General features: G+C 37.2%; 7 protein-coding genes across 12 annotated transcripts in view; 4 read left to right on the top strand and 3 right to left on the bottom strand.

The window, feature by feature from the left end:
* The window catches only part of Echs1 (Enoyl-CoA hydratase, short chain 1), a 32,900-nt gene extending 8,248 nt beyond the window's left edge, over positions 1-24,652 (top strand). Inside the window, exons 1-7 of one of the 3 annotated variants that reach the window (XM_046625742.2) lie at positions 18,247-18,550; positions 21,682-21,888; positions 21,988-22,112; positions 23,493-23,697; positions 23,837-23,956; positions 24,225-24,292; positions 24,425-24,652. In XM_046625742.2, the coding sequence (XP_046481698.1) occupies positions 18,451-18,550; positions 21,682-21,888; positions 21,988-22,112; positions 23,493-23,697; positions 23,837-23,956; positions 24,225-24,292; positions 24,425-24,490 (891 nt within the window). In that variant the 5' untranslated portion in view covers positions 18,247-18,450 and the 3' untranslated portion in view covers positions 24,491-24,652. Of the gene's footprint in view, positions 1-18,246; positions 18,551-19,750; positions 21,243-21,681; positions 21,889-21,987; positions 22,113-23,492; positions 23,698-23,836; positions 23,957-24,224; positions 24,293-24,424 lie in introns of those variants that run through there. The other 2 variants (XM_046625741.2, XM_069136729.1) reach the window with 2 other exon arrangements.
* Positions 70-3,587, top strand: Mrgn1 (Mahogunin ring finger 1). 2 transcript variants are annotated; one of them, XM_046625748.2, is made up of 9 exons: positions 70-266; positions 508-626; positions 701-966; positions 1,049-1,190; positions 1,300-1,503; positions 1,610-1,852; positions 1,985-2,145; positions 2,606-2,876; positions 2,947-3,587. In XM_046625748.2, the coding sequence occupies exons 1-9, from the start codon at positions 179-181 to the stop codon at positions 3,142-3,144; spliced, it is 1,692 nt and encodes a 563-aa protein (XP_046481704.1). In that variant the 5' UTR covers positions 70-178; the 3' UTR covers positions 3,145-3,587. The 2 variants fall into 2 exon arrangements, with proteins under 2 accessions (XP_046481704.1, XP_046481705.1); XM_046625749.2 differs by having other exon boundaries at positions 71-266; positions 2,726-2,876.
* Positions 3,817-5,411, bottom strand: RpL10 (ribosomal protein L10). The gene is made up of 4 exons (XM_046625767.2): positions 5,312-5,411; positions 5,129-5,157; positions 4,303-4,608; positions 3,817-4,206 (listed from the first exon to the last, which is right to left on the bottom strand). The coding sequence occupies exons 2-4, from the start codon at positions 5,149-5,151 to the stop codon at positions 3,876-3,878; spliced, it is 660 nt and encodes a 219-aa protein (XP_046481723.1). The 5' UTR covers positions 5,152-5,157; positions 5,312-5,411; the 3' UTR covers positions 3,817-3,875.
* Positions 5,491-6,645, top strand: MED9 (mediator complex subunit 9). The gene is made up of 3 exons (XM_046625768.2): positions 5,491-5,789; positions 6,165-6,270; positions 6,356-6,645. Exons 1-3 carry the CDS (start codon positions 5,683-5,685, stop codon positions 6,494-6,496), a joined length of 354 nt encoding a protein of 117 aa, XP_046481724.1. The 5' UTR covers positions 5,491-5,682; the 3' UTR covers positions 6,497-6,645.
* LOC124218873 (protein YIPF3-like) lies at positions 6,768-11,455 on the top strand. Its single transcript, XM_046625766.2, has one exon. The coding sequence runs from the start codon at positions 6,912-6,914 to the stop codon at positions 7,602-7,604; it is 693 nt and encodes a 230-aa protein (XP_046481722.1). The 5' UTR covers positions 6,768-6,911; the 3' UTR covers positions 7,605-11,455.
* On the bottom strand, positions 9,336-14,472 carry GTPBP1 (GTP-binding protein 1). 2 transcript variants are annotated; one of them, XM_046625744.1, is made up of 11 exons: positions 14,322-14,472; positions 13,211-13,625; positions 13,018-13,129; positions 12,655-12,835; positions 12,228-12,406; positions 12,014-12,166; positions 11,583-11,832; positions 11,337-11,481; positions 10,917-11,235; positions 10,001-10,287; positions 9,336-9,905 (listed from the first exon to the last, which is right to left on the bottom strand). In XM_046625744.1, the coding sequence occupies exons 2-11, from the start codon at positions 13,304-13,306 to the stop codon at positions 9,717-9,719; spliced, it is 1,911 nt and encodes a 636-aa protein (XP_046481700.1). In that variant the 5' UTR covers positions 13,307-13,625; positions 14,322-14,472; the 3' UTR covers positions 9,336-9,716. The 2 variants fall into 2 exon arrangements, with proteins under 2 accessions (XP_046481700.1, XP_046481703.1); XM_046625747.2 differs by lacking the exon at positions 14,322-14,472 and adding an exon at positions 13,894-14,207.
* Positions 14,954-18,065, bottom strand: Nup75 (nuclear pore complex protein Nup75). 2 transcript variants are annotated; one of them, XM_046625743.2, is made up of 9 exons: positions 17,909-18,065; positions 17,698-17,803; positions 17,226-17,567; positions 16,749-17,128; positions 16,349-16,668; positions 16,015-16,232; positions 15,703-15,930; positions 15,521-15,620; positions 14,954-15,438 (listed from the first exon to the last, which is right to left on the bottom strand). In XM_046625743.2, exons 1-9 carry the CDS (start codon positions 17,936-17,938, stop codon positions 15,228-15,230), a joined length of 1,935 nt encoding a protein of 644 aa, XP_046481699.1. In that variant the 5' UTR covers positions 17,939-18,065; the 3' UTR covers positions 14,954-15,227. The 2 variants fall into 2 exon arrangements, with proteins under 2 accessions (XP_046481699.1, XP_068992831.1); XM_069136730.1 differs by having other exon boundaries at positions 14,957-15,438; positions 15,712-15,930.
* Positions 24,653-25,034: the final 382 nt, after the last annotated feature.

Raw genomic sequence — 25,034 nt, 5'->3', positions numbered from 1 at the left:
ACTTTTACTTCCTTGTCGTGTAATCTCGTGAGTTGTATCATCAATGGTCTTTACCACGCTTTGTCACCAGCTGATGAGGCCGTAGATACCTTGTTGAATGTTGTTTAGTTGTCAAAAGTGCGAACGAGTAGCGAACTTTCTTCATTTCATCTCGCATTTTCAACGAAAATAGTTGAAAATGGGCTCACTAACCAGCAGACAAAATGCTGGTGTCGAAGAAGTCGACATAGTTTCAAACCATGCCTACAAATATCCTCCGCGTTCGGGTAAAATGTTATTATTATTAAATTACGTTCCATACTTTTTAATGAAATTTTATTATGTACTTCTTCCTATTACTTTACTGTCAGAGGCAGCTTTGTCATGTAACTTCATATCTTGATAACAACAATTTTATTTATTTTTTCTTACACGATAAATTCATTCTTTCCCAAAAGACAAATGACGTTAATTCTATTACACCGAATCATAAATGAACACGATTATAAACTTTTCATAAATTAACAGGCAGTTATTTTGGAAGCCACTTTATAATGGGTGGTGAGAGGTTCGATACACCTCAACCGGAAGCTTACCTTTTCGGAGAAAATGCTGATTTAAATTTCCTCGGAAGTAGGCCAACTCCGGTTAGTACTCATGACTGTGAAAGGATTGAACCTGGACTCTTTTCGACAATATAGATTATTTTTTTTCTCCGTAGTTTCCATATCCTCCGCCTCAAGCCAACGATCCAACAAAGACTCTGAAAAGTCTCGTTAACATACGGAAGGAATCACTACGGCTAGTGCGTATCATAGACCAAACATCAACTTCGTCGCAACACCATAATAGTAAGCATTACGGAGATGGAGATACCGACTATAAACCTACCAGGTTTAACATAGAATTTACTTTCGACTGTGACGTTAGATGTGCCATAACGGTTTATTATTTTTGTACTGAGGATGTAACCGCTAATGGAGTTGTGTAAGTATAATAGAGTTTGAGAATAACCATACTAAGTATTATAACACTTCGAATTTGCATTTTATTGTTTTTATCTATTCAGGTATATACCTCGAGATCCTTCGATGAATTCTGAGACATATCATTATAAAAAGGGTACTAATCAACAGTTCAGCCAATCGTCTCATATTTTTGATCCAACTCTATACAACGAGGAAGATTTAGTATACAATCCAGACAGAGAGGTGTGATTATCTTAAAACTTGGCTTCACTTGACAAACAAAATAGTACTTCATAAAGTTGTCTATTTTATATCCTTACATCCTGACTATTACACAAGTATTACTTTCCAGGTCATTCCAATCGCAATTCACTGCGTTGCAGAGGAGGGAACGGAGGAGCCAAAACAGTCTCATACTACTATCGCTGTTATAGAAAAACATTCCGATGGATCGTACGTGTTAAAAGCATTGAAACAAAAGCTATACGTAGATGGGCTTTGTTATCTAATTCAAGAAATTTACGGCATTGAAAATAAGAACAGCGAAAATGCTAAGGTATCGCAGAAACAGTCAAGATGATATTTCAATTACACAAAACAGGAACCATAAAGTTGCATGTTGAAAAATTCACTTTTTTCAATTAATTTATTTCTCTTTGTAGCAACAAGGAAGCGATGAAGATACTGAAGATAGTGGATCTGAATGCGTTATATGCATGTGTGACGTACGTGATACATTGATTCTACCTTGTAGGCACTTGTGCCTGTGTAATGGGTGTGCGGACTCGTTACGGTATCAGGCAAATAATTGTCCTATATGTCGAGCACCTTTCAGGGCTTTGTTGCAAATTAAAGCTTTGCAGAAAGCGACTGGGGCAATACTGTCCAATCCGCCACTGGCTGAGGTATTGATTATTAGTATTCATTCTTTTTTATAACTCAAGCTGTCATTAGTCTGTATGATGGAAGCCAGTTCTGACTAATTCACTTCTCTTCGTAAACCAGCAATTAAATTCGATTCTTAAACTACTTTCCAGGGTAGTTGTGAAAATATACCACCTGGCTATGAGGCAGTATCGCTCATAGAAGCTTTGAATGGCCCTTATACACCAAGAGCAACGGTCCTACCAATTGAGTCCCTGGATACTCCTGACACAGACACAGCCAGTGCTATTCAAGCTGCTGAAATTTTAAATCGGTATGTCAGTAAAATGATGAAGATTTTAATATACTATTTTCTAGCCATTATTGAAATTCAAATAACCGTCCTTTACTGCTTTCACCCTCACATGCCTCTAACAAAACTCCACGCATCTCTAAAATCATGAACATTCCATGTCTAACACATTTAACCCTTTAACTGCATCTTAAAATAATGTTCATTACAACAATAATGCACGTGTACAAAAAGAAAATATTTTCTTAAAACTAACCCTAATATTAGGTTACTTGATAAGAAAACGATAATCTAATGGTAATTTATCACTTTTTCTTGGTGACTGACGCGTAAAACTTATCAAACTTGTATGAGAACGAAGAATAGGATGGGATTCCAAGCTCAAACTTGTATATCCATGAATCAAAGGTGTAATCTTAAAGGGTTAAATTGTATAGATTGTAGATCATAGTAGGATGGTAGAAACAAGAACTTTTTTTAGATCAGCTGAGCGTACGCCAGTTTCGAAACATGCATCTCCAAAAGATATGGAGAAGTCACCAAGAACTAGTGGTATGCCTTGTGCAACACCCGAGTTCCGAATGTCTGTTCTACTTGCAAGGGATGAAATTTCTGGTTCTCAAAAAGATCTTCGCAGTCGTTCTCCAGTTGCACGAGCCAAAGTAATTAGTCGTCCACGTGACAAAACGGCCCTTCGTACAAGAGACACATTAAGACTCGTTAATGAGAAGCAATCAACTGCTATCGATGAGGTAAAGTAGTTCTTTTGCTGCTAACAAACTGAGAGATTCATTTCTCAAATAATTTCGTCAACGTTTTCAGGGACAAGATGATGATAGTGAAGCAGAGAAACTATCTCCTTTATTGGACGCAGTTACAAGTACAGAAGCATTGGATACCAGTCTTCATCCGATGCATAACATAGAGCCTATAGATGATTTGGATATCGATGACGAATTGCAAGTAGAAAACGGAAGTGTGAAGAACGTGGATCGTACTAATGAGAAAAATTTACACTAAATTTAAAACTTGTTACCACAAACTCGTTAAACAGTCGAACAATAATGATACCTACATCTTTCGTTGGCAAAAAAGTTTCAAAGTGCAATTTATCTGTCAGATGTATTCTTTTAACTTTCAAAGTTAAATGCAGGTAGCCTAGGGCAGCTTGAACAGTTGTGTTATAAAATTGGGCCATACATTCCCTTAATATTGTATTTTTCAAATTTTAATTAGGTAATTAGGTACTTTCTAATCATTTTACTAACAAAGTATTTTAGTGAACTATATTTCCAATTTTTGGATATTTTTTGTTAAATATATTCCTGTACATAATTTACAATTGACAACTTTAGACGCGTAATCTCACTCAACTTTTATTTTCTATGACGTTACTGATTTGTAATGAGTTACGTAGGATATGGCGTTCTAATCATTTGTAAAATAAATTCTTAAAATCACAGCACCATCCTTTTTACATTATACCTATTTTATTATGAACTCCGAACAGATGATCATCTGCTACATCTGTAGAATACTCATACCTGTAACAATGGATCTATTATAAAAGCGAACTTTGTAATATTCACCATGGAAATGGTAAATTGGCATAAAAAGATCTGGAATTGATACTGAACTTATAGCATGCATCTTCCTGCAACATAACGAGGTATAATAGTAAAAAACGCACAATTTTAATTAGTCGGAATAAAATTTATTGAGACCACATTTCCAGAAGTGTTTGGCTCAGATTAGGCACTGGCCAGGCTTTCTCTGAACTTCTTCCACGCGTCTAGGGGTCCGTGCTCTGGAAGATATTTGACATTGCAACCATCTTGGGCAAGACGACCAGCTACCTTCAGATCCTCGTATTCGGCACGTTCGTACTTGGTAAATCCCCACTTCTTAGAAACGTAGATCTTTTGACGACCAGGGAACTTGAACTTGGCACGCCGTAGAGCCTCGATAACTACCGCCTTGTGACGGTCCGATGAGCGCACACTCATGATCGGCTGCCCGATTCGGACACGAGCAACAGTACCTTGAGGCTTACCAAAGGCTCCTCTCATCCCAGTTTGAAGCCTAGATAGTTGAACAAATTTGTAGTATTAATTTTCCATCTAAGTAGATAATATTCCGTTGTTGGATAAATGAGTTACTATTGTTCACGTAATTTACCTATCAGCTCCAGCGCATGACAACATTTTGTTGATGCGAATGACGTGGAAAGGGTGGAGTCGCATCCTAATGTGGAACTGATCTTTACCAGCATTTTTGACCATGTATTTGTTGCAGCAAATACGACCTGCTTCTAGAGCTTCTGAGCTAAGCTGTTCATATTCGTCAGAAACCAAATGAACGCAGAGTGGAAAGTCTTCGACACATGCCTTCTTCTTTCCCAAGTCAAAGATACGAATCTTTGGGTCAGGGACACCCCGACAGAAACGAGACTTAGGATATGGTTTGTTCTTGCAGTAGCGATAACTGTAATTAAACAAAAATTCTCATCAGTATTTGATTTATAACATATTTACACAGCACTTAGATTCCCAAACCTTTATCTCAAAGCGTATTGCAACAATGACATCTGATTGTATAAATTATAAATTAAATGATACATATTGCGAAACAGGTTAGACACCAGTGTTAACGAGGTTACGTTACGATCATGTCGAACTTTCAGTTCCACAAATTTCTCTACAGTTGACTAATGGTCTGGAACTGCAACTCTAATTAGCAAAATTTTCGCGACAATTACAGAGAACTTCAAAATAAGTGAGTAAATGAAGCGGCAGTAATGGGTTAAATACAGAACAGTGCACTTCGAAGCTTGGCATACACCTGCGTTGACACAAAAAAGGGAATTTTGTTAGAGCCTCGGATTAATTCGTAGCTCGAGTCAATTAAAGCAATCGTTGGTCAGGAATAAAGGTACCACAATTATTTCTCTTTTCGATTATTTCTTTTTTTCCTAAATTAGAAAATGCGAGTCATGACGACTTACCACCTCGCTGGCCGGCGTCCCATTTTGGACTGAAAATATAAACACCACAATTATTTATCGAAAAAACTATCACTCTTAACAATTGGTAAATTAACCTAATTTCGTTCAGTAAGACTAATTAATTGCCGTTGTGTAGGATTCCTCGGATTATCAGAGATATAAAACAGCATTCGCGATACACACCTACTACCCTTAATAGCCCAAATGAAAGTGACGGAAATCAATTTTCTGGTCAAATGTCCAGGAGCTACTTCCGGCATTCGCGGTGCAACACCATAGACTATACTAACGATTACGTCCATTCTATGTCTAACTTTACAAGCTAGATGTTAAGCTCCTTGCCATCGCTCCATCTACAAAACTTGATTTTTCCGGCTTCTGTTTCTGACAGTACCGTAAAATTTTGTCAAACCTTCGTGGTGTGCTAAATGCTTTGAACGACCAGTTCGCGTGATAAAGAACGTGTGTAGATAAATTCATTTAAACTGACTACGAAAGAAGAAAAAATTAGTGTCGAAAAAGCAGAAGATGCCGAAAAAAATTGCGGTGAAAATATGATGGAAGTTGTTGAGATAGCAGAGGAAGCGCCTGCTCGAAGTCAGTTCACAGTCGACGATCTAGACATAGAAATTCTACCGCTTGTTTACGAAATAATCCGAAGGTATGTGGGTTTAATTTATTTTCTTGTTAACACTAGCAATACCCTTTGAAATTGACATGCCAAAAATAGTACTCCATTTTTTCCAGTTATTATAGATAGAAAGTTGCGAAAGCACTCCCCATTGTCTGCCACGTTTGTCAAATTATTTATAGCTCATATGATTGCGTATCAAAATTATTAACACAAGGTACATGATTGCTCAATTTCTCAAATTGATATTCTAATTTTATTCACTTGCTCTGCGAACATTAGATCGTGACGTTGGAGTTTTACAGGATCACGTATGAACAAGAATTTACCTTATTAAATGTACAGCTAATTTGTCTCATCAAACTAGTTATGTAATGCAACAAAATTTTGATTTGTTCCACATAGCGTGGAAAAAGATCCTCATGACAACACCCAAAAAGCTAAGGACTCTCAGGATACGAGTCACAAAATACTAGATTTACAAAAAAAATTGGACTCTGCACGATCACAGGTGTGTATACTCGACGATAATCATGCTTAGCATGACTAAATATTCGTTCTCTGTAATTTAATAAACCGAAACCCATTGCTTTTAGATAAAAAAATTGCCTGGGATAGAATATAGCAAAGAGGAGCAATTACAGAAGCTAGAAACACTTCGCAGGCAGCTCAAGTTGAAGCGAGAACTACTACTCAAGTATCGTAATATGTGCACATTCGACGTACCCAAAGTATAAATAATTAGACTTTCATACTATAATTCATTATGGTTCTGCGTTTTCTTATGCGATACTTGGCCAACAACGAACAGCTCATCAACAAATTAGCAGATTCAAAACCTATAAGACGAGCTGCTCAGCTGGTTGTTTATTTTATGCAACGTTCTTCCCAGCACGGTATACCATCCAGTCCACAGGAGCTTGGCAAGCAATGGGCAAGTTTATTATCGCGTTTCTCATCTAATCTCAAAGAAGGAATTGCAGACGCTAAGAAGGATCAGGAAAAGAAACAATCTAAATAACATATATTCTAACGTAACCAAATTACTCTCCTGCGATTAGTTATCCATCTCAAAGACTTCGATGAATCAGTTTTTTTTTTTTCTGAATTGTGAATTAGATTTAATAGTTTAATATTTCCCATCGGTTTACCATGGCGTACAAAGGATCAGCCGTTATATTGGTGCCTACAGATTCCAAACAATATTGCGTTAAAGTTGATGGCCATGTTTCGTTTGTCAATCGTTACATGAAAGTTACACCCTACGATATTGGAAGACGGATTATAGCTTCCCTCGGACCTCCTTGTAACAAGAAATTTAGAATTGAAAATATAGATCTAGTAGGACCCCTCCTAGCAGTCTTAATTTTAATTGCAATTCTACATTACGGATATAGGATTAAAGAGCCGTCGGCTACAGATTTAACTATGGCTCCTGTAACTTCAGTGCTGCTATATATTGTTGTGAATCCCTGTCTAGGTTTTGTGCTATGTAAATTGGCACGCGCAAGTATGGTATTCTGGGATTTAGTTGGGTTGTTGGGCTATGCCTTGTATTCTCATCTCATAACGTTAATTCTGAGCCTTATGATATATCAAGAAGAAAGTAACGCCTTCTTTTTCCTATGTTTACTTTCATTTGGAGGACTGAGTGCTCTTAGAATATGTATCCTTCTTATAACTAGTATACCCAAACCTGCTGCTCGACTTTTAGTTTGTTCTACATTATTCATAAATCACTTGTTATTCTTAATTTTCTTACACTTTACCTATATGCATCCGACGTTTATATACGGCAGAGGCAGCGACAAACGTGTACCCACAAAAATACATACAAATTTGTAAGTGAAATTTTTAGAGAAACCTACAAAATAATAAGCATACTTGTGAATTCTTCAATATCATTTGGCATCAATTGGCTTACCAACTAAATTAACTTTTTATATTGCGTTGATAGTATCTACAGCCAATTGTGAGCAGACTTTGTAGTTTGTGGAAAATGTTTCAAATTTAATTGTTTTTAGACTAGATTACAACATTTATAATCCGTTTGGATTATCCAATGTAATTTTACTCATATAAAAGTGAATTTGCATCATATTTGTATATTTGTCTCAAACTTTACTAAAGCCTCTTGCAGAAATTAACCAGCTGTGAAAAAAAATTCTTTTTTTAAATCCAGCAAGGTTTATTCTGCCACAAAATATAGGAAATATAAGTCACCAGTGAACTACGATGTAAAAAGAGAAGTTATTTCCAATTTCAGATTGTATTATACGGCATTTATTTGATATTACAACAAGAAAAACACCAGAATTACGAGTATTAAGATCAGTCCAGTTTCACTGAACATGAAAATCAACTTCTTTGAAAATTATCTTGTTAGTTCGATAAAGTATCGAAATTATAAGTTGCATAATACAGCACGTACGTTTACAGTATTCTTAGAGTTTTATCCGTTGTAACAAATTGGGCAGATGAAACCTAATGTAGCACACGTGATTATTGTTAATACTTTATATGAATATTGAATACTTTCACAAAGAATCAACATTAGAAATCCAACCCATAGATCAATCTTATCTTCTAAAATTTATACTATCTATATAGTAATATTAATATTAACATCATAATCAGTCAAAGAAAATCATCTGTCTAACAAGCATTCTCGACCACCTATTCAATCATTTGAAAAATAGTACAATGAATTACAAAGTATTAAACTCATAGCCCTTACATGTGTAATATACATACAGAAACACAGTTTCATCTTTAAATTATACAGTCAGGACAAGCGCAAAAGAAGTAACTTACAGTGAACAGAAAAAAGTAATTGAAGCCTGCATTGATACCAAAAACAGCTGTTTTCACCCCATATCTAATGATGCTATAGCAGTAAAGGAGATGTGAAATCAATACATATTATTCACGGATATACTTTCGACGTAATTCAGCCAATGTCTGGAAATGTCAAAAAATATATATACAGATTTTACTCTCACCTCAACTGTTTGCGTAACATGTCTGGAAAACACAAACATACTTTCCTGAAATTCGTCAATTAAAAATTATTTTTTAGGAGTAATGGAACTATGTAAGAAACTGCTCAGTACAACAAAACGAACTAATATATCGATTCAATGATCGAGTGGAACACTATAGATGGTTTACAGAGATGGGGTGTCTTTTTCCTGGATAGGTTCGGAGTATGTTATTCTTAGATTTTAAACTGAGAAACACGCAGTTGTAAGACTGTGTTTTCGTTTGATAAACAATGCGGATTGCAATTTTATATCTGTTGGAAAAATTTTGCATACAGATAGTCTATTCAAAAAAAGTAGATATGTAATGTATATCTTTAATATGACAAAACTGGAATATAATTACTAAAATTTTGCTACATGTGCCTCGAATATTTCAAACTTTTTTGTGTTCGGATTTTAAATACATATTTATATGTATATAAGTATGTGATATGAAATGTTAAATTGTAACAGTCCCTTTGACCTTGAAAGAAAGTTCTAACTAGTGCTGCTATGGGAAAGGAAAAGCAAGCTTTAAAAAACAGAGCGAAAATTAAGATACAGTTTATAAATTTTATTCACTTCTTTTTGTCCTATTTTAGAAGTCATATTGAGTCAATTCCTAACTGTTTTGTTATATTCTCGGTTAAATCAGAGTCAAATCAATTAACACAACGCTTTGTGAAAAAGAATGATGAAATCAGTCTGTGAATAAACGTTTCATTGATTAATATTGTATTGATATCAAACAAAAAAAATATCGTGAATGTCTAGGCTGCTATCAAATTTTTACCAAAATTTATCAGAAGAAAATTTTCAAATTTCAAGCAGCACTGGTACTTATAAAAAAGAATAAAATTTTGTTATCATTGCTCTATTACATCACATGGTAATATTGCTAAGGAATTATTTATACTTTGTACACAAATTTTCTTTAAACTTTGGCTGGAGGGTTTTGTTCAGATAAAGGTTGTACATTTCCGCTTGTCGCGTTGTGGGGTCGTCCTCGTCCCCCTCTTCGGCCTCGTCCCTTTTTGCCGCCAGAGCCCGATCTTTGTGGCATATTTTCGCGCTTATCAGCAGACACTTCGAAGGGTGAATTTTGGTCTGCTACATCTGGCATCTAAAAGTTCATTGTCGAGAATGGAAATAAAACCAGCTAAATTGTGGTAAGATCTATTCGAGTAAATTTTCTGAGAAATAGCTTTATCAGCTTACTTGTGTAAGAGGCATCATTGCAGAGCCATTCTGACGACTCTGCTGTACTTTGTTAGGCTTATTGCCCCTCATTGTTTGCGAACCAGTAGGTCCAGAGTGGGGTATGAGTCGTAAAACATTGCCAACGGCTTTTGTTCGCCCTTCCCTGAAGACCATACGTTGCCCTGGTTTTATATACTCAGGATGTTTAATAAATTTAAAGTGCACCAGAGCTTTATCTCCTGTTCTGAGACAGTCTTGCGACATTGTTAGAATGGAAGCTGTTTGTCTTATGCTGCCGCAATGCACTGCAACAAAAAAAAATAAAGATTCTTACAATGATTTATTACTACCTATCTCCTGAAGTGTTTACAGTGAAACTTCTCGATAGCGGACACTGGGACCGGAAATACTATCCGCTATTAAAAAGTGTATGTTATTCAGAAAATGGTTCATTTTTTATTACACAAATATGTATAAACCTGTATAAACATGTAATATTTCAACGGACCAAGGTACATAAATGAATAGATGAATGTAAGTATTCAGAATACATACGCTGTAACAATCGAAAAAAACATTTTTTTTATAATAAAACATATAGTTTGTTAACTTATGAAAGAACGATTTCGTTAAAGGTAAACATGTAGCAAGCTTCAGCGTGCGCGACGGCACATCAACAACCAAGAGTTCGGAAAACAATGAACAAACTGAAAATAAAGTGTCCGCCACTCAGAAGTCTTTTCATGGAAAAATGCATTCCCGGTAGTGTCTGCATCCGTTATTAGAAGGTATATTTTCCAATAAAAGGATGCATTTCTGTGAGGGATTTCTAACTTGTCTGTTATAAAGAGGTGTCCGTTAAGACAAGTTTCACTGTATACGAACTAAGGTCTTGTGGTAATGTCAAGAGTAGATTATTTACGATACAACATACCCATAGCCTGATATCTTGAGCTGATAGTAGTAGGGTGATGTAGTACCAAAATTTCACCCTCGAATTCCCAACAAGCTTGGGGATTCAGTAGAGGTGAAACCATTACCATTCCCTTACGAATTTGGGATCTTTTGATTTTTTTCAAGGCAAAACTTGCTGTTTGACCTCCACGTACTTCACGGACCGGCATTCTCTTTCTATGAATACTTTTTACAGCGATTGGTATGAAGTATCCCAATGGATCTGGTCCCAACAACAAAGTATCATTTAGCTTAATTACGCCTTTGAGAGTCGTTCCTGAAACGACTGTTCCAACACCCTGAAAACAACAAAGTTATCAATGTTTGTACAGTTGGAATTTGACTCGTTATATTTGAGTGTTTTATTATGTTGAGTATATTTGAAGTCCGTTATACTCACGGGAACAGAATATGTGTCATCTATTTGAAACTCCGCTGGCTCGTCGTCATGACTGGTCATTCGAGCAGTTAACAAATTGAGAAACATTTTGAGAAGGTGAAGATTCTCACCGTTTACATTTGACACTTGAAAAATGGGGCACAGCCTGTTTGGATAATAAAACAAAACAACATTTGCGTTCCTGGCAGATTTTAAAAATTTTGTTTTTCAAAACTCTTAGGTGACATGCAGTAACTTTGCCAATACCTTTCGGACACGAAATTAGTAGCACTGATGACTACGTCATCCTGGCACTTTACCATAACTGGAACTTTTCTGCATCCTGGTGATTTTAGGATACGAACTAGTAGTCGTAAATTTTCCTGCAGTACATTCGGTGGGCACATGTCAATTTTTGTCACCACTACAAATACTGGGACAGATAATGCTAGAGCCAGACCTAAGTGCTCCTTAGTCATGCCAACGATGCCTGCGTTGGCACCAACCATCAGCATACCTTTTCAAAATGGACATGATAAAATTTTAGAATTTTATAACAATGTTGAACTAAATCTATTAATGCTGTATAATTTCAATTCGGTGTTGTCTAACCGACTAATACCAATATTTGATTTCATTTCGATATTACTATGTATGTATTTGAATGTAGGTATTTTTGTAATCGATAGTTTACTCACCAAAGTCAGGTGCATGCCCAGTCATGCCAAAAACTGTAGTTTTAAGATAACGCTCGTGTCCAGCGAGGTCAATAAACGTGATGACTTTGGAAGACTTTTCGCAGATCTTGACCCAGTCTAGGGAACCATGTTCTGGTTTGTTCACGACATTTCCTACACACACATTTGAAAATCAATGCTCAGTCGAATAAGTATAAAGTTGAAGTTTACGTACCAATGCTATCAAAACCAAGAATGTCATTTCCAACAGAACTTGTCCTTCCAGTTTCAGCTTCGTGCTTGTGACGAAACAACTTTTGCCTTGCCAACCCTCGTCCATTATCGAGCTCACCATGAGTTAGGACACCCAATAGGGTCGACTTTCCAGCATCTACGTTGCCAACAACAGCAACTCTGTAATTTTAATCATTTGTCATCCCTGTTTATTTTACTTTGGAATTTCTAATGATACATTGACCTGCTTATCATTTTATTAACTGTATAATATCATTCTATTGCTGTGTACTACATATTCTTAGTACTTTCAGCATTTAGAAATCGACAGAGAAATAAGTTTGATTTACTGCAAAATGACAGGAACTCTGTTGGCATTACATAAGAATGATTTTAAATGAGGAGAAGTGAGGCAACTGTTTTTATACCTTATTTCAAGAAAATCTTGTTGGTCTAAGCGTCTTCTGACCAAATATTGTCCTATGAGTCCCAGATCCACTTTTCGTTGCCTCAGCAGAACACAGTCTGCTTCCAAAGTTGCTGCCAGAGACTGCAGAGTGGCCACAGATGCATCGTACTCATCCTCTTTCAGACCATTCTCAGAACCATCTACTCGGAAAAACAGTATATAGTTCAGAGAAAGAAGAGATGTTTTTCGGGGCACACTAACAATGTTTCTAGTATTCTTACTACCGACAACCATATTTTCTTTTTAAAAATGGCTTGAGAGTATTTATGAAGACCTCTATGAAAGTAAAGGAAGCAGTAAACAGAAATTTTCTAAGACGCACCTTCCCCAACACCGATGTCAAATATCGTCTCACTTCCGCCATCCTGAATTCTTTCTCTTAGTCGTCTCAGTAGCAATTCGTACTGATCCTCTGTTGGACTAACAAGGACATCCTGCAAGTTTGAGCAAAATTAACTCTGTACGACATCAAGATATCTTGAATTTGAACATTTTCTTTATACAAGGTAAAATACCTTTCCCCTGATGCTAGCATAGTCCATTGCAGAAGTAGGAAAACTTTCCTTTGCCAGTATGGGCATTGTTGAAGTAGTCGATGTTGCCGACGTCATATTGGATGTCAGTAACTCTGACGAGTTTGGTGCTTATTAATTTTTATTATTCTTAATTTATTGTGAAACACGTTTTTCTTTGATTAAACACTTCTTCAATTCCCAACAGCAGTAGAATTTCCTAGTATGCGAACGCCTATGCCAAATATTTTCCAATATTTAAATCCAAAGAGCCTTCGGTAAAAAACCATTGAGGGCACACTCATTACTATCTTAACAGGAATCGCTAAATGATGAAAGAGCTCTGTAAGTTGTCATCCCCACTGGAGTTTGCGTCAGATATACTTTTCAATTTAATTTGAAATTTCAATTGTTATGTCTGTAATGAAACACAAAAATGTCGGTGAAAATTTTTTTTTACTTATATCAGTGATCAATTTGATATGGTTGATTGTTTTTATTATTATTCGAATTCTTTACGAGTATCGTGTTATGATGTAAACATTTCTTTCAAGTATAGTTAGCATTGTGTGTGATGTCATTACACCACTTCCTACAGTACAATACGTGACCGATAAGAAAGGTGATATCTTGTGGAATGAATATTTGAAACGTCAGTGAAAAGTTACATCATGTAGTTTTTATACCTGCATTTTTATGGCAGAGTTTGGTCCACTCGTTGGTCTCCACACACATTAAAATACTACTTACGGAATTTGTTAATCGAGAACACTAGGAAATAAATTGATATCGAAAATATGTACATCAGGTATTGTGGTCATTGTAAAATTTTTATTATTGAATGAGACTACTACCATTACTGATATAACATGTTGCAAACCAGTAATCAAAGTTATTAATTTTCGTGAACTGTCTAAACTTACATCAACATTATTTCACATATTCATATCTATGCCTATTTCTATAAATAAACATATTGTAGGGCTGCCAATGATCACCTATTCATGAAATACAAAACGGTGTAAAAATAAACAAGTGTTCACCTGTCATTATTATATGTTGTTAAAATTTTGTAATACATAAGCTTCTTTATAACGAAAAAGTAAACACTCACAAGAATTATCGAAAGTTAACAGAAAGTTGGCAGAATTATTTCATGTTGTCGGATTGGAGGCTGTCACTGCACATGAAGTTTGTTGCTAGGTACACATCAGGTGATTACACAAATTTGCAGCATGTCGTGCAACTACTTAAAAAGTCTTCGTTCACGGAGCCACGATGGCGCCACATTGCAGTTTTTTAACCAATGATGTCACTTTCCCGATCGGCCACCTTGCGCCGGAAAAATGAAACCATATATCTGGTATAAATTACGTATTAAATAATTCAAATTCAAAAAAAAATAAGTAAGTAATTAATACTTCGCTGAATATAGTTGCAGAAAAATTTCGTTTGAGTTAAACGTGTTTTTTACGTAAGAGCAAACCTCAGAGCTTCATACGGTTACTTCGTACATCTAACCAAAATAACCTTGTATAGTACAGCTTCACGTACTAGTTGCTTTGTGTGAATTTACATTAATTTTGGATTAATTATGATGCGGTTGACCTCAGCCAAGCTACTGAATACACATCCACACAACATAACGGTGCATGAGGATATACAGACAGGGAATGGTATCATTTTTAACATTTCTTTAATTAAAATTCGATGAAATAATGTTACAAAACTATATCTTACAAATGAACTAAAATACTGGAACATCCAGGGAGAGTACCTATTTCGCACGTGCATTTATTGAGGCTTATCTCAAAAATGGCAGTGATTGAGCTCTCAGCTGTATAGACGGCAAATATCCGATATTGTTTTCCTTTGACCTTTGTTTAAAGAGTCAAATACCTGCTTTCAACAAATGAATATCTGACTACTCAGACCGAATTTAATGATAAAATTTATTTAGAACCGAGTTTTCGACATAAGTTGTCAGGTTTCATTTTCGATTTGTCGTTACGAATATATATCAATGATCCCCTAAGCAGCCTTCTATATTCAACGCTCGTGCCAAGTTTCTTGCCGCTGCTAGTCGGAAAAGGTCGATTTTGTCTTGAAATTTCGGATCGTTGCCGTGTTCTTCAACAGTTTGTAGTAGTTCGAAAGTATCCTTAGATGAGAGTACAGCATCCTCTGCTTCCAGAAGCGGAATTGCATCCGTTAGAAGAATCGACCAGAAGCTGAAACGATTTGCAAATTTATTAATCACATAAACACTTTTCCGTTAGGGGGATTAGAAATTAGTCAAGTTGAGTCACTTACTATTTCGGAGTTAAATTAGAGACCAGTAACGAGACCAGCAAGGCAGCAGCATCTTTAAATTCACCTAGTCCATACGTTTGATGAAATTCACAATACTTTCCTGAAACAGGACGAAATTTTGATATTTGGCTTTCGATGTAGTTTTCGAAAACTTTGATAGACAATCAACTGTTGTACAGTACTATACAAACCAAGAAACGTAAGTCTGTCGCTGATCAGCATACAGCTTCCTAAATTCTCTAGAAGGTCTTGACACTCGAGTTCTCCGTGTTTGGCATAGTTTTTTAGAAATTGGTCCGCTATAAAAGTAGCAAACGCACCATCTTGTGCCTTTAATGCCCAGGCAAGTGCATTTCCTAGCCGTCCTTGTCTAATACACTTCATTCCTTGTATTTTGGAAACGCTGGTTACTAAAATTATATCATGAAAGATTATTCAATTTATTGAGGTCTGAAATAATGCGAAAATTGCGAGTTTATTTTCTTTATACGTACCAACATTGGTCATATGCTTTTGACGAGCAATCTCGATAATTTTATTCACTCGTGCTTCACTACCCAGTGGAATGGACTCTAACAATGCCTGCAATCTAGTTAATCCTTGAGCAGGACAGTGTTCAAAGTAGCTAGCGCCACACTGCCACAGTGAATGATGACCCATCAAAGTACTGGCATAATCTAATATCAATGATTCATGAAGCTGTGAGGTAACACTGAAAAAACGTAATTTTATTTTACCATTGGATTTCACGTACCTTGTATGAAAATCACCAAATACAAGTATCCTGGAAAATAAATGTAATCCCATAAGAAATCAAGTCAAACTTACTTTATTTGATGCTTGTCTATGATGTCTAGCCTTCCACAGTTGTACAACAAGTTGATCAGATGTGCTGCAAACCATCCATTGTCGCTCATATGCTGAATTTCCTTGATTACTTGATGCAAATCACTTTCCATTAGAGCTAAGATTACATGATCCAAATACCTGCCTGCACGCCACTTTTCTGCAATATGATTTGCATGTCTAGCAAGTTCTGGCTGTTTGCTACAGGGCGCAGAGTAAAATAAACGTGCAGCCAATAACTCATACCATGCTTCCGTGTATTTTGAAAACTCCCAAAGAACAAGTTCTTCGCCAACGATAAGCTGTTGATAAAAAAAAAACACAAAAATAAAAACTAATGTTCTTATCTGTGCTTCCAGCCGGAGACAAATTGAAATCTCACCCTCATTAGTAACTCTAAATTTCGGTCTGTAGAAAATGTTTTGCTTTCAATTTGCGAAGAGAGGTCAAATTGCCAATGCTTCCATCTCATGTTAAATTCGTTTACAGAATATCCCCCATATACATTGTAAACAGGCATTGTCCTTATAGCATTTTCAGCAGTGCCAAAAGCAGGATTATCTGCCTTGCTGTGCATAGCTAACAATGAACGAACGGTATCGAGTTTACCGTGCAAAGCGCATCCTATCGCTGCTTCCCAGTACTGTACATTATCCAAATCGGCAGCAAGACTTTTCTTTGCAAGTATTTTAGAGGCCATTAATTCTCTAGATGGAAAGTGAAATCTCACCCACTCCAACAGCTGTGGAAGTATCACATCTCCTACAAAGAAATTAGGGCATGTATGTAGTTATGTCATAAATATTAATTGCAAAATAAAAAAAGTTTGAATTAATTTTGACTGCGCTATTAGCAATACCTGGGACGACATTAACATAAAGGATCTCTGTCAGGTGCCAAACACACTCGACATTGTAAAAAATAGTCAAGTAATTTTCAAAAGTCGGTTTTTTGTCTGGCGTTGACTTTTCAACAACATCTTGCAGATTTTCTACACAGGCTCTTAATATGGACCTGTAGTGTTTGCTGTACTTCAAAAGCTCAGGTCTAAGGTCTTCAGTGGAATTTTTAATTTTCTGTATCGCAAGAAACACTCCATTGCTCTCATTGACTAGTTTGCGAAGCGCCGGCTCGAACAAAATCACTTCTTGTCGTAAGCAATGAACTTTAACCTCACAGGGTGCAAGACTGCTTGGAACATCTGCAAACGAGCCGATGGAAATATTAATCAGCATTTTCACTATAGACAAAAAATAAACCGTATACATCTGAGTCATCGATGTTGCAGAAAACAGTTTCTGTGCGGTACCCGCTAAAAAACGTAACCTCACCTTTCGAGTGTGCATTAATATGCTTGTACGCGTGAACTCCGATTTTATTTTGGCCGATCCAGGTCGCAGCCAGGCCTGCTCTTCTGCAAACGTCGTCTGGTATAGCCTGTAAGTAATATATTTGACAAAATAGCAATATATATCAGGATTGTTTCGTGAACAAAACCCGGTGTAAGTCCGCATGGGCCAATAAGTATATTGAGGTGCTTACAATTATTTGAGCGTTGCTAACTTCTGCCATGACTGAACGTGAGCTTTAGTTCACCGGTTGTTTTTGAATTTAGTACATAAATTCATCAACGAAATCGGTAACCTAATTGTTACTCACGATCATCTTTTGCACAACTCAAAACGAATTTTAACGTTCAAAGCAGGAAGGTAACCATTCCGGCTTCACTGACATCTATGATTTATCGGACAAATTGAAAGTTTATAACTGTTTTACCGACGGATGACATAAGGCCTTGAATGAGTGTATCGCATCTGATTTAAATAAGATGACAAGAACGCAATAAAGTTCGTCAACAACAGTAACAATGGTTTGTAGTTTGTCAGTTTTGCGATAGTATCGAGTATAATAGCCGAGTATCGCAATTGGTGCGTTCTTATCAGTCAGTATAGAGTTTCGTAAGAGCCGTGATAGCTCTTTACGTAACGGTAATTCTAATACAATCAGAACTCTGAGCCGGCTCGGTATCAGCTCATTCGCTCTTTGCATGCCCGTGCGCTAGCGACTGACTGATATACTGGAAAATGGCTACCACCTCAGCTGTAACACGACTTCTGTTCGGCCGCCGATTGCCACAAGTTGTTAGAAATTTACCCCAGCTTACATCAACCAAATTTTATTCATGTGAGTAACTAAATCGTCGATTATCAGACATTTGATAACATTCCTAACCCTTACAGTTATAGACCTATAATTGAATGCTGTGAAGTGAGTTGATTATTTGTGGGGACGTGGAACGATAATAATTCATAAGATTTTCACTCACGCTGTCGAAAAAAAAAAGATTAAACCACTAATCATTGTCAGGCATTTCTTACTGGTCCAAACTTTAAGATGTGTAGTAATTGCTAACTAATTTCTTATTCTGAAGACGTTCAAACTAACAATAAGCATCAGGCTGTGTGCATATGATCTGCACATGTTTACGCGATTTAATCAATTGATTCGTCGTAGTTATAAAATCTTTACAATCGTAGAAATAGTGCTGCAAGTAGCAGTTACACTGAATATTGCTTAATCTGTCTTATGCAGGTTTCTACCCGGCATTTAAAAGTTCTTTCAAAGTTCGGAATTCACTCTAAACGAATAAAGCAATATTATGGAAGCCATATTCCAATCATGACTCGTCTTATTCTTGTTCATGTGTATGCAATACGTATGTCACCTTGTTAATTTCAATATTATGCCCTGTCAGGTCAATTAAGATACCCAATGTGGTAAGACTGCGTGATTTACAATGTAGTATAAAATTTGACAAAGCCGCAGTAGAAATCCTTATGGAGTTGTAAAAATACATCTGATTCTGTATTATCTATTGATTTTCAAGTGTACAAGTCACATTATTTCTAACATTGACCGAAGTTTCCAATCATAGCTTCAACCAACTCGAAAGATTAGTCGGAAACAACGATTCTGATTAGAATTGACCAATCACATTACAACCGGCCCTGAACCTCTGAATCTACTCGAAGCTCGCTTACGAGGTGTAATGAACTCTGTGAAAAGATAACAAAACATTAACTATAATACACGGGTGTAATCAAAAGCTGGTTGAAAGATTCATGCCCTTGCAGTTAGCCGACGAGGGAGCGAGTTTATGAGAGTCATTGCGATCGTTTAAACTAATTGCTTTTATTGTTAGCGAGCTCGGGTCGCCGCGCGCAGTCGAAAATTTGGCTGCAGCCGCTGCAGCGTCGGTGCGTGCAGAGTGCGACTTTATCGAGCGATCGCCGCGCGACCTTTCGAGCTCCTGGTTGAAGGCTGCGATCGTAGTAGAGCTGCGGCGTCGCCGAGCAAACGGACGTGTAACGAGCACGCGTAATGGCGCTCGTTCGTTGTCGGAGGTGTTGAGCTCCGCGGAACTCGAGTGTTCGATTAGTCAGTTGAAACTTGGAAGGCTGTAACGCAGTTCGGTTGTATCGCCGGGCGATTATCCCTCTGGAATTATTCTCCTGGAGCGTATACAAAAGTAGGCGTAGATTCTTCGAATTGAGTAGTCGTTTAAATTATCGAACGTTTTACGGACCATCCGGCGGTCAAAGCTCGCGCGAAAAAGCAGCGATGAGCCAGCCTGCATCGACCACTGCCGCTGGCCGCGAACGGGCGAGTAAAAACCAGCTGATCAAGGCAAAGACTCGACGGAGAGTCAACAAGCCGTACAGATCGTACGTATGGCACTACTTCGACCGCCTCGGTTCACTGGCCAAATGTAGAGTTTGCCAACACGAGATACAGAACAAGAAGCACACAACGTCCTCGCTCATTCGGCACCTCGAGCAGATACACCAGTTGGAGAAGGGGATGATGGTCGACAACATCGAGTCTCTGCCTACGGTCCAGCGGCTCTCGTCTAACATGGGCTCGCGCATGCGCGATCGCGTCATGAAGAGCTTTGTAAGAGACAACCACATAGGGGGTACTACCCTGGGTAGCAGCATTTGGAAGTGTAAACACTGCACGTATATGATCCAAGGGAAGAAGCTGTTGCTACCGATGTTTCTCCACCTGAAGAGCGCGCATTGGAAAGCGAACGGTCCAGCTGCATTCGACAGCAAAATAAATCCGGTTAACAATAAGCGGCGGCAGAATGTCGCGGATAAAATCGTCGACGAACAGCGCGTCGATGATGATTACGACTTGACGGAATATCTCCTGGATCGCGCGGCGAACTCGAACGTCACCGCGAGTTCGATTAGCGCGGCTAAAGAGTCGGTAGATAAGGACGAATCGGGTACTTCTGGAATTCTCGTTGCGGGCAAAAATTCTGGATTCGTGAGCGATGAGTCGAAGCTCGATGTCGGCAGGATGGTGCAGTATAAGATCAGGATTAATCTGCCAAACGGAAACGAGATCGAGGGCTTCGTTATGGGCGGCGAGGAGAACCGCGTCGAAAGGAAAATGGAACTGGGGAGGGAAAGGGAGGTCGTCAATCACGGTCAAAACGCCGTTAATCTAGATCACAATTATCACGACGAGTCGCGGACCGTTTCACCCGTTCTTAGTGAACAATCCGCGGCGCATTCTAGGCTCGATAACGTGAAGGAGGACGTGAAGGATGACGTGATCGAACCTCAAGTTCCTATTGACAATGAGAGGCAATTCGATCACCAATACTCGAGGAAGTCGAGCCCCAAACCTTTAACTTTGAAGCAAACCAGATCTACGAGAAGTGTTCTGGCAATGCGATCGTCTAACCGAAATAGGGGCAATCCTCCGAAAACTGAACACGAAGATCTGGACACCTCCGAACTTGACATTCAAGTTCCACTTGAAAATATTCCTAGCTTTACCGCCGACGTTAAAGTCGATACCAATGGTAATTCTCGACGTGTGGGTCTTTCTTTCAGCTACGTTTATTACACAGACAGAGGATATTCTTTTTTTTTTTTTGTTCAATAATTAGGATGGACTTATGTATATATCGCGTGCGATTTTTTTTTAAATTTACTAAATTTGTAAAATATACCATCTAAACGTAAAACGTTTCTTTGAGAAAAATCTCATACTCATCCTTTCATCAAGTTTCACCATTTCAACATCTACTAAATGAAATTAATTTTTAATACGGCGCATTGCAACATTGAATCATTACATGCTATTGAGAAATCAGGTCCTGCAATTAAGCAAGTTATCAAATGTAGGGAAATATATTCCTTTCTACCGGATCACTGCTTATAATTATTCCACTTTACATGATATACACAAATACCAAAACTCGAGACTTCAGTGCTAAATTTTAACTTGTATGTTTACAGGTCAAACATCCAGCTATGAATTCATCAAAACTGAAAAGGTTGGAGAGAAGCAGAACGTTGCAGTCATTACTCTGAACCGTCCTAAAGCTTTAAATGCATTGTGCGACAAGCTTGTAGATGAGTTGGGTGATGCCGTAACCAAGTTTGACAACGACGACAGTATTGGTGCAGTGGTAATAACGGGAAGCGAGAAGGCTTTCGCTGCAGGTCAGTGTCTTCAAATTTGAAGTTAATTTCGAATGTGATTACAGCCGGGAGAGCTTATTTCAAAATGTGTATTTTGATGTTTTGCCGAATAATTCGCAGGCGCTGATATCAAGGAAATGAAGGATCGCTCATATGCTCAAACTGTAAAATCAAAGATGCTTGCAGGGTGGGAAGACATTTCAAAGGCTTCTAAGCCAATTATTGCCGCAGTTAACGGCTACGCAGTAAGTAATTAAATGATGTACAATGTTATATTCTTATCATAGTCGTTGAATTTAGTAAATTTGTGATTCTGCAGAAAGTGGAATTATTCTTTAGAGAAAGTATCCACCTATTTTAATTTTTTTTTTTCATTTGAGTAAACGCAATTAGTTCTTCTCATGGCAAACGATAATTAGTTATCATTGCCACAGATAGGGCTAGGATAAATTAAGAAATATTTGCATGTTTATTAACGGTTTCTGGAGAAAATGTACAGGAGTATATTTCAAATATTTTATTGGAGTAAACAACAGAACATCAAAGAATTCTTAAATTTCTTATTAAAAAACAAAGATGTTTGTATTTTTTTCAAAACGAAACAATTATTGTCACATTATAACCGATATCTAACGTGTGTTGACTTGAACAGTCTTTCTTGCATACGTTTCTTAACCAACTTCATGTGTTTCATTATAATTTCTTATTCATAATAATAACTGTGAAGTAAAATTTTCACAACGTATATGTCAGCAAGTTGCGGAAAATGGATTTGTTGTACAGCATTGTGAGTTTCCCGGTGAGATTCTCAGCCCCTTGCAATAATCTGTTACAAAGGATCGAGACTTTCGCAAAAATTGTGAATAATTTGCAACTAAATTACTCTTAAATTATATCACCTTAAATTCAGTTTGGACTGTAGTGGTAATTACATACTATTGAATAAACATGAAAATATTATGAAAATTGGAAAAGTAATGCTTATCAGAGGACTAAAATATTGACTGGCATCACCACTTGAAAAACTATTGTGAGATGGCAGCATTTAATCCTCCGATTTGGAGATATCAGGTTTTCTTAAATTTATTTAAAGACAGGGGACTGATATATTAAACGTGGTGAAGAAACTCACTGTCGGTTTTTACATTGAAAGAAAAAAAACAGCACCAAAAATACGAACAATATCACAATCATTGACAAGAATCGATAAGCAGCATAAATTTCACGAATAAAAATAAGAGAAAATGTTATTTTATTCTCGTAACTACATTACGTTATTTGGATTTTTCGTTGGTGACATAGCAGGGGAATGAGATTTGGGCTAGAAAAACTTGATTTTCATTCAAAAAATTACGTATTCCATGATTTTTTCTTGACAAAATGCATACCCGCCACCAGTTTCTCTCTCTCTCTAGGTAGAAAGAGAAAATAAATTTATGGTTTAGATACGACTAAAATCGTGAGCCGCAATATTTCCATTTTTTATAGCATCACCTGAATCTGAATTTCGAATTTCGAGCTACAGAAAACTGCAATGCTCCGCTTAAATTCTTCTGTAAAAATTTTATTTTGATCTGGTAAATTGAGAATGCTGCAAAATATCGCATAAAAAATTTACTTTACAGCTCGGTGGTGGCTGCGAACTGGCCATGTTGTGTGACATCATTTATGCAGGGGAAAAAGCTCGCTTTGGTCAACCAGAAATTGTTATTGGTACTATTCCAGGAGCAGGTGGTACCCAGAGGTTGATCAGGGTAATAGGAAAGAGCAAAGCGATGGAAATGGTACTTACCGGAAATCAGATCTCTGCTCAGGAGGCCGAGAAAGCCGGTTGGTTGATCTATAAGTTTGTTACTCAAATTTTGATCTTCCTATTTTAGGAAAAGTAATGCAAAAGATTTGATTCATTAGTTTGTCTCATTTATAAGGTTCTGACTAATACTTGTGTCGATTTTTCTTACGTGCACAGGTCTGGTCAGCAAAATTTTCCCTCCAGAGCAGCTATTGCCTGAGGCCATCAAGCTTGGAGAGAAAATATCCACTCATTCTCCGTTGATCGTATCAATGGCAAAGGAATCTGTCAACGCTGGTAATTATATCATCGGTTGATTGATACGCTCGTTTGGATAGTGAAGTCGTTTCAAAGCTGTAGTAACAATTGGTGGCTCGACATGCATCATTTTTGAAGTTGTTCCGAAAATAAATCTGTGTATTCTACGGGTGTAACTGTAGATGATTAGAAATCTCATGATTCATATTCTATCAAAATGTCGTCACGTTCCAAGTTTCCCCTAGTATCGAGATATTTTATCTAAACATACTGATTTACCTGGGATTTATGAAATAATATTTTTCAGCATATGAAACCACGCTGCGGCAAGGACTTCAGCTTGAGAAAAAGCTCTTCTACGGAACGTTCGCTACGGTATTTTAAAATCCTTATCACTGTGACTAGATCAAATAGCAGACACTCTTTGTGATTAGAAATTCATAAAGTCTCTAGCAGTTTAGAGATAACGATTTTATGATGTACAAATATGTGAATTATCTTTTGCAGGCTGATCAAAAAGAAGGAATGACGGCGTTTGTTGAAAAACGTGCGCCCAAGTTCACCAGTGAATAAAATGAATCGAAGATAAGTCTGATCGGCAATAACGCGGCGGTGAATACGAATTCCAATATTTACAATACGAAGTACCTACACCTACCTATTTTTATACAAATCAGAATTATGTTTATCGTAAGTGTTTGTAATAAATTTTAGTCAATTTGTTGCCACCTCAAAGCCTAATGTTGCAAAATTACCCATCATTGCAGGTAGTGTGAATGATGAAAAGTTGCGGTCTAAGAATGTCAGTCCAGAATGTGAAACGTGGTAGCGATTTGATGCAAGTTTTAACTCTGTAAAAAGTAAGCTAGGAAATTTGTGAGTCATGGTTAACTTATCTCATTGTCAAACTGTGATCTAAGCGTGCCGAAAAATAACATTGCAGAACGACAGGCCATTCCAAATCCTATGGCAAAAACAGTGCTGCTAGTTGTGACGAACTCGACGAGTCAGTAGTTAACTGGATCGTCAGTCCCAGCTCAAGTTCTGTTTTCCCCAATATCTGCAAGGTATGTATTTCCTTTTACAAGATGACCACTTGAATTGGTAATATTCTAAG

This window comes from Neodiprion pinetum, chromosome 5 (genome assembly GCF_021155775.2).
Source record: "Neodiprion pinetum isolate iyNeoPine1 chromosome 5, iyNeoPine1.2, whole genome shotgun sequence".
Classification (NCBI taxonomy): domain Eukaryota; kingdom Metazoa; phylum Arthropoda; class Insecta; order Hymenoptera; family Diprionidae; genus Neodiprion; species Neodiprion pinetum.
Note: the sequence above shows the minus strand (reverse complement) of the source record. Positions and strands in the feature narration are given on the sequence as shown.

Bases quoted from the DNA above. Each gene is read 5' to 3' on its own strand.
- Mrgn1 (XM_046625748.2), top strand. From the start codon at position 179: ATGGGCTCACTAACCAGCAGACAAAATGCTGGTGTCGAAGAAGTCGAC. The intron at 967-1,048 runs GTAAGTATAATA...TTATCTATTCAG, and splicing joins GTAACCGCTAATGGAGTTGT to GTATATACCTCGAGATCCTT. The intron at 2,146-2,605 runs GTATGTCAGTAA...AACTTTTTTTAG, and splicing joins GCTGCTGAAATTTTAAATCG to ATCAGCTGAGCGTACGCCAG.
- RpL10 (XM_046625767.2), bottom strand. From the start codon at position 5,151: ATGGGACGCCGGCCAGCGAGGTG. The intron at 4,609-5,128 runs GTAAGTCGTCAT...GTTTAATTACAG, and splicing joins GGACGCCGGCCAGCGAGGTG to TTATCGCTACTGCAAGAACA. The intron at 4,207-4,302 runs GTAAATTACGTG...TCAACTATCTAG, and splicing joins TCATGCGCTGGAGCTGATAG to GCTTCAAACTGGGATGAGAG.
- MED9 (XM_046625768.2), top strand. From the start codon at position 5,683: ATGATGGAAGTTGTTGAGATAGCAGAGGAAGCGCCTGCTCGAAGTCAG. The intron at 5,790-6,164 runs GTATGTGGGTTT...TGTTCCACATAG, and splicing joins GTTTACGAAATAATCCGAAG to CGTGGAAAAAGATCCTCATG. The intron at 6,271-6,355 runs GTGTGTATACTC...CATTGCTTTTAG, and splicing joins TGGACTCTGCACGATCACAG to ATAAAAAAATTGCCTGGGAT.
- LOC124218873 (XM_046625766.2), top strand. From the start codon at position 6,912: ATGGCGTACAAAGGATCAGCCGTTATATTGGTGCCTACAGATTCCAAA.
- GTPBP1 (XM_046625744.1), bottom strand. From the start codon at position 13,306: ATGACGTCGGCAACATCGACTACTTCAACAATGCCCATACTGGCAAAG. The intron at 13,130-13,210 runs GTATTTTACCTT...TCAAACTTGCAG, and splicing joins ATGCTAGCATCAGGGGAAAG to GATGTCCTTGTTAGTCCAAC. The intron at 10,288-10,916 runs GTATGTTGTATC...TTTTTGTTGCAG, and splicing joins CTCAAGATATCAGGCTATGG to TGCATTGCGGCAGCATAAGA.
- Nup75 (XM_046625743.2), bottom strand. From the start codon at position 17,938: ATGGCAGAAGTTAGCAACGCTCAAATAATT. The intron at 17,129-17,225 runs GTATTGCTAATA...ATTTCTTTGTAG, and splicing joins TTATGTTAATGTCGTCCCAG to GAGATGTGATACTTCCACAG. The intron at 15,621-15,702 runs GTACTGTACAAC...GTCCTGTTTCAG, and splicing joins TACGTTTCTTGGTTTGTATA to GAAAGTATTGTGAATTTCAT.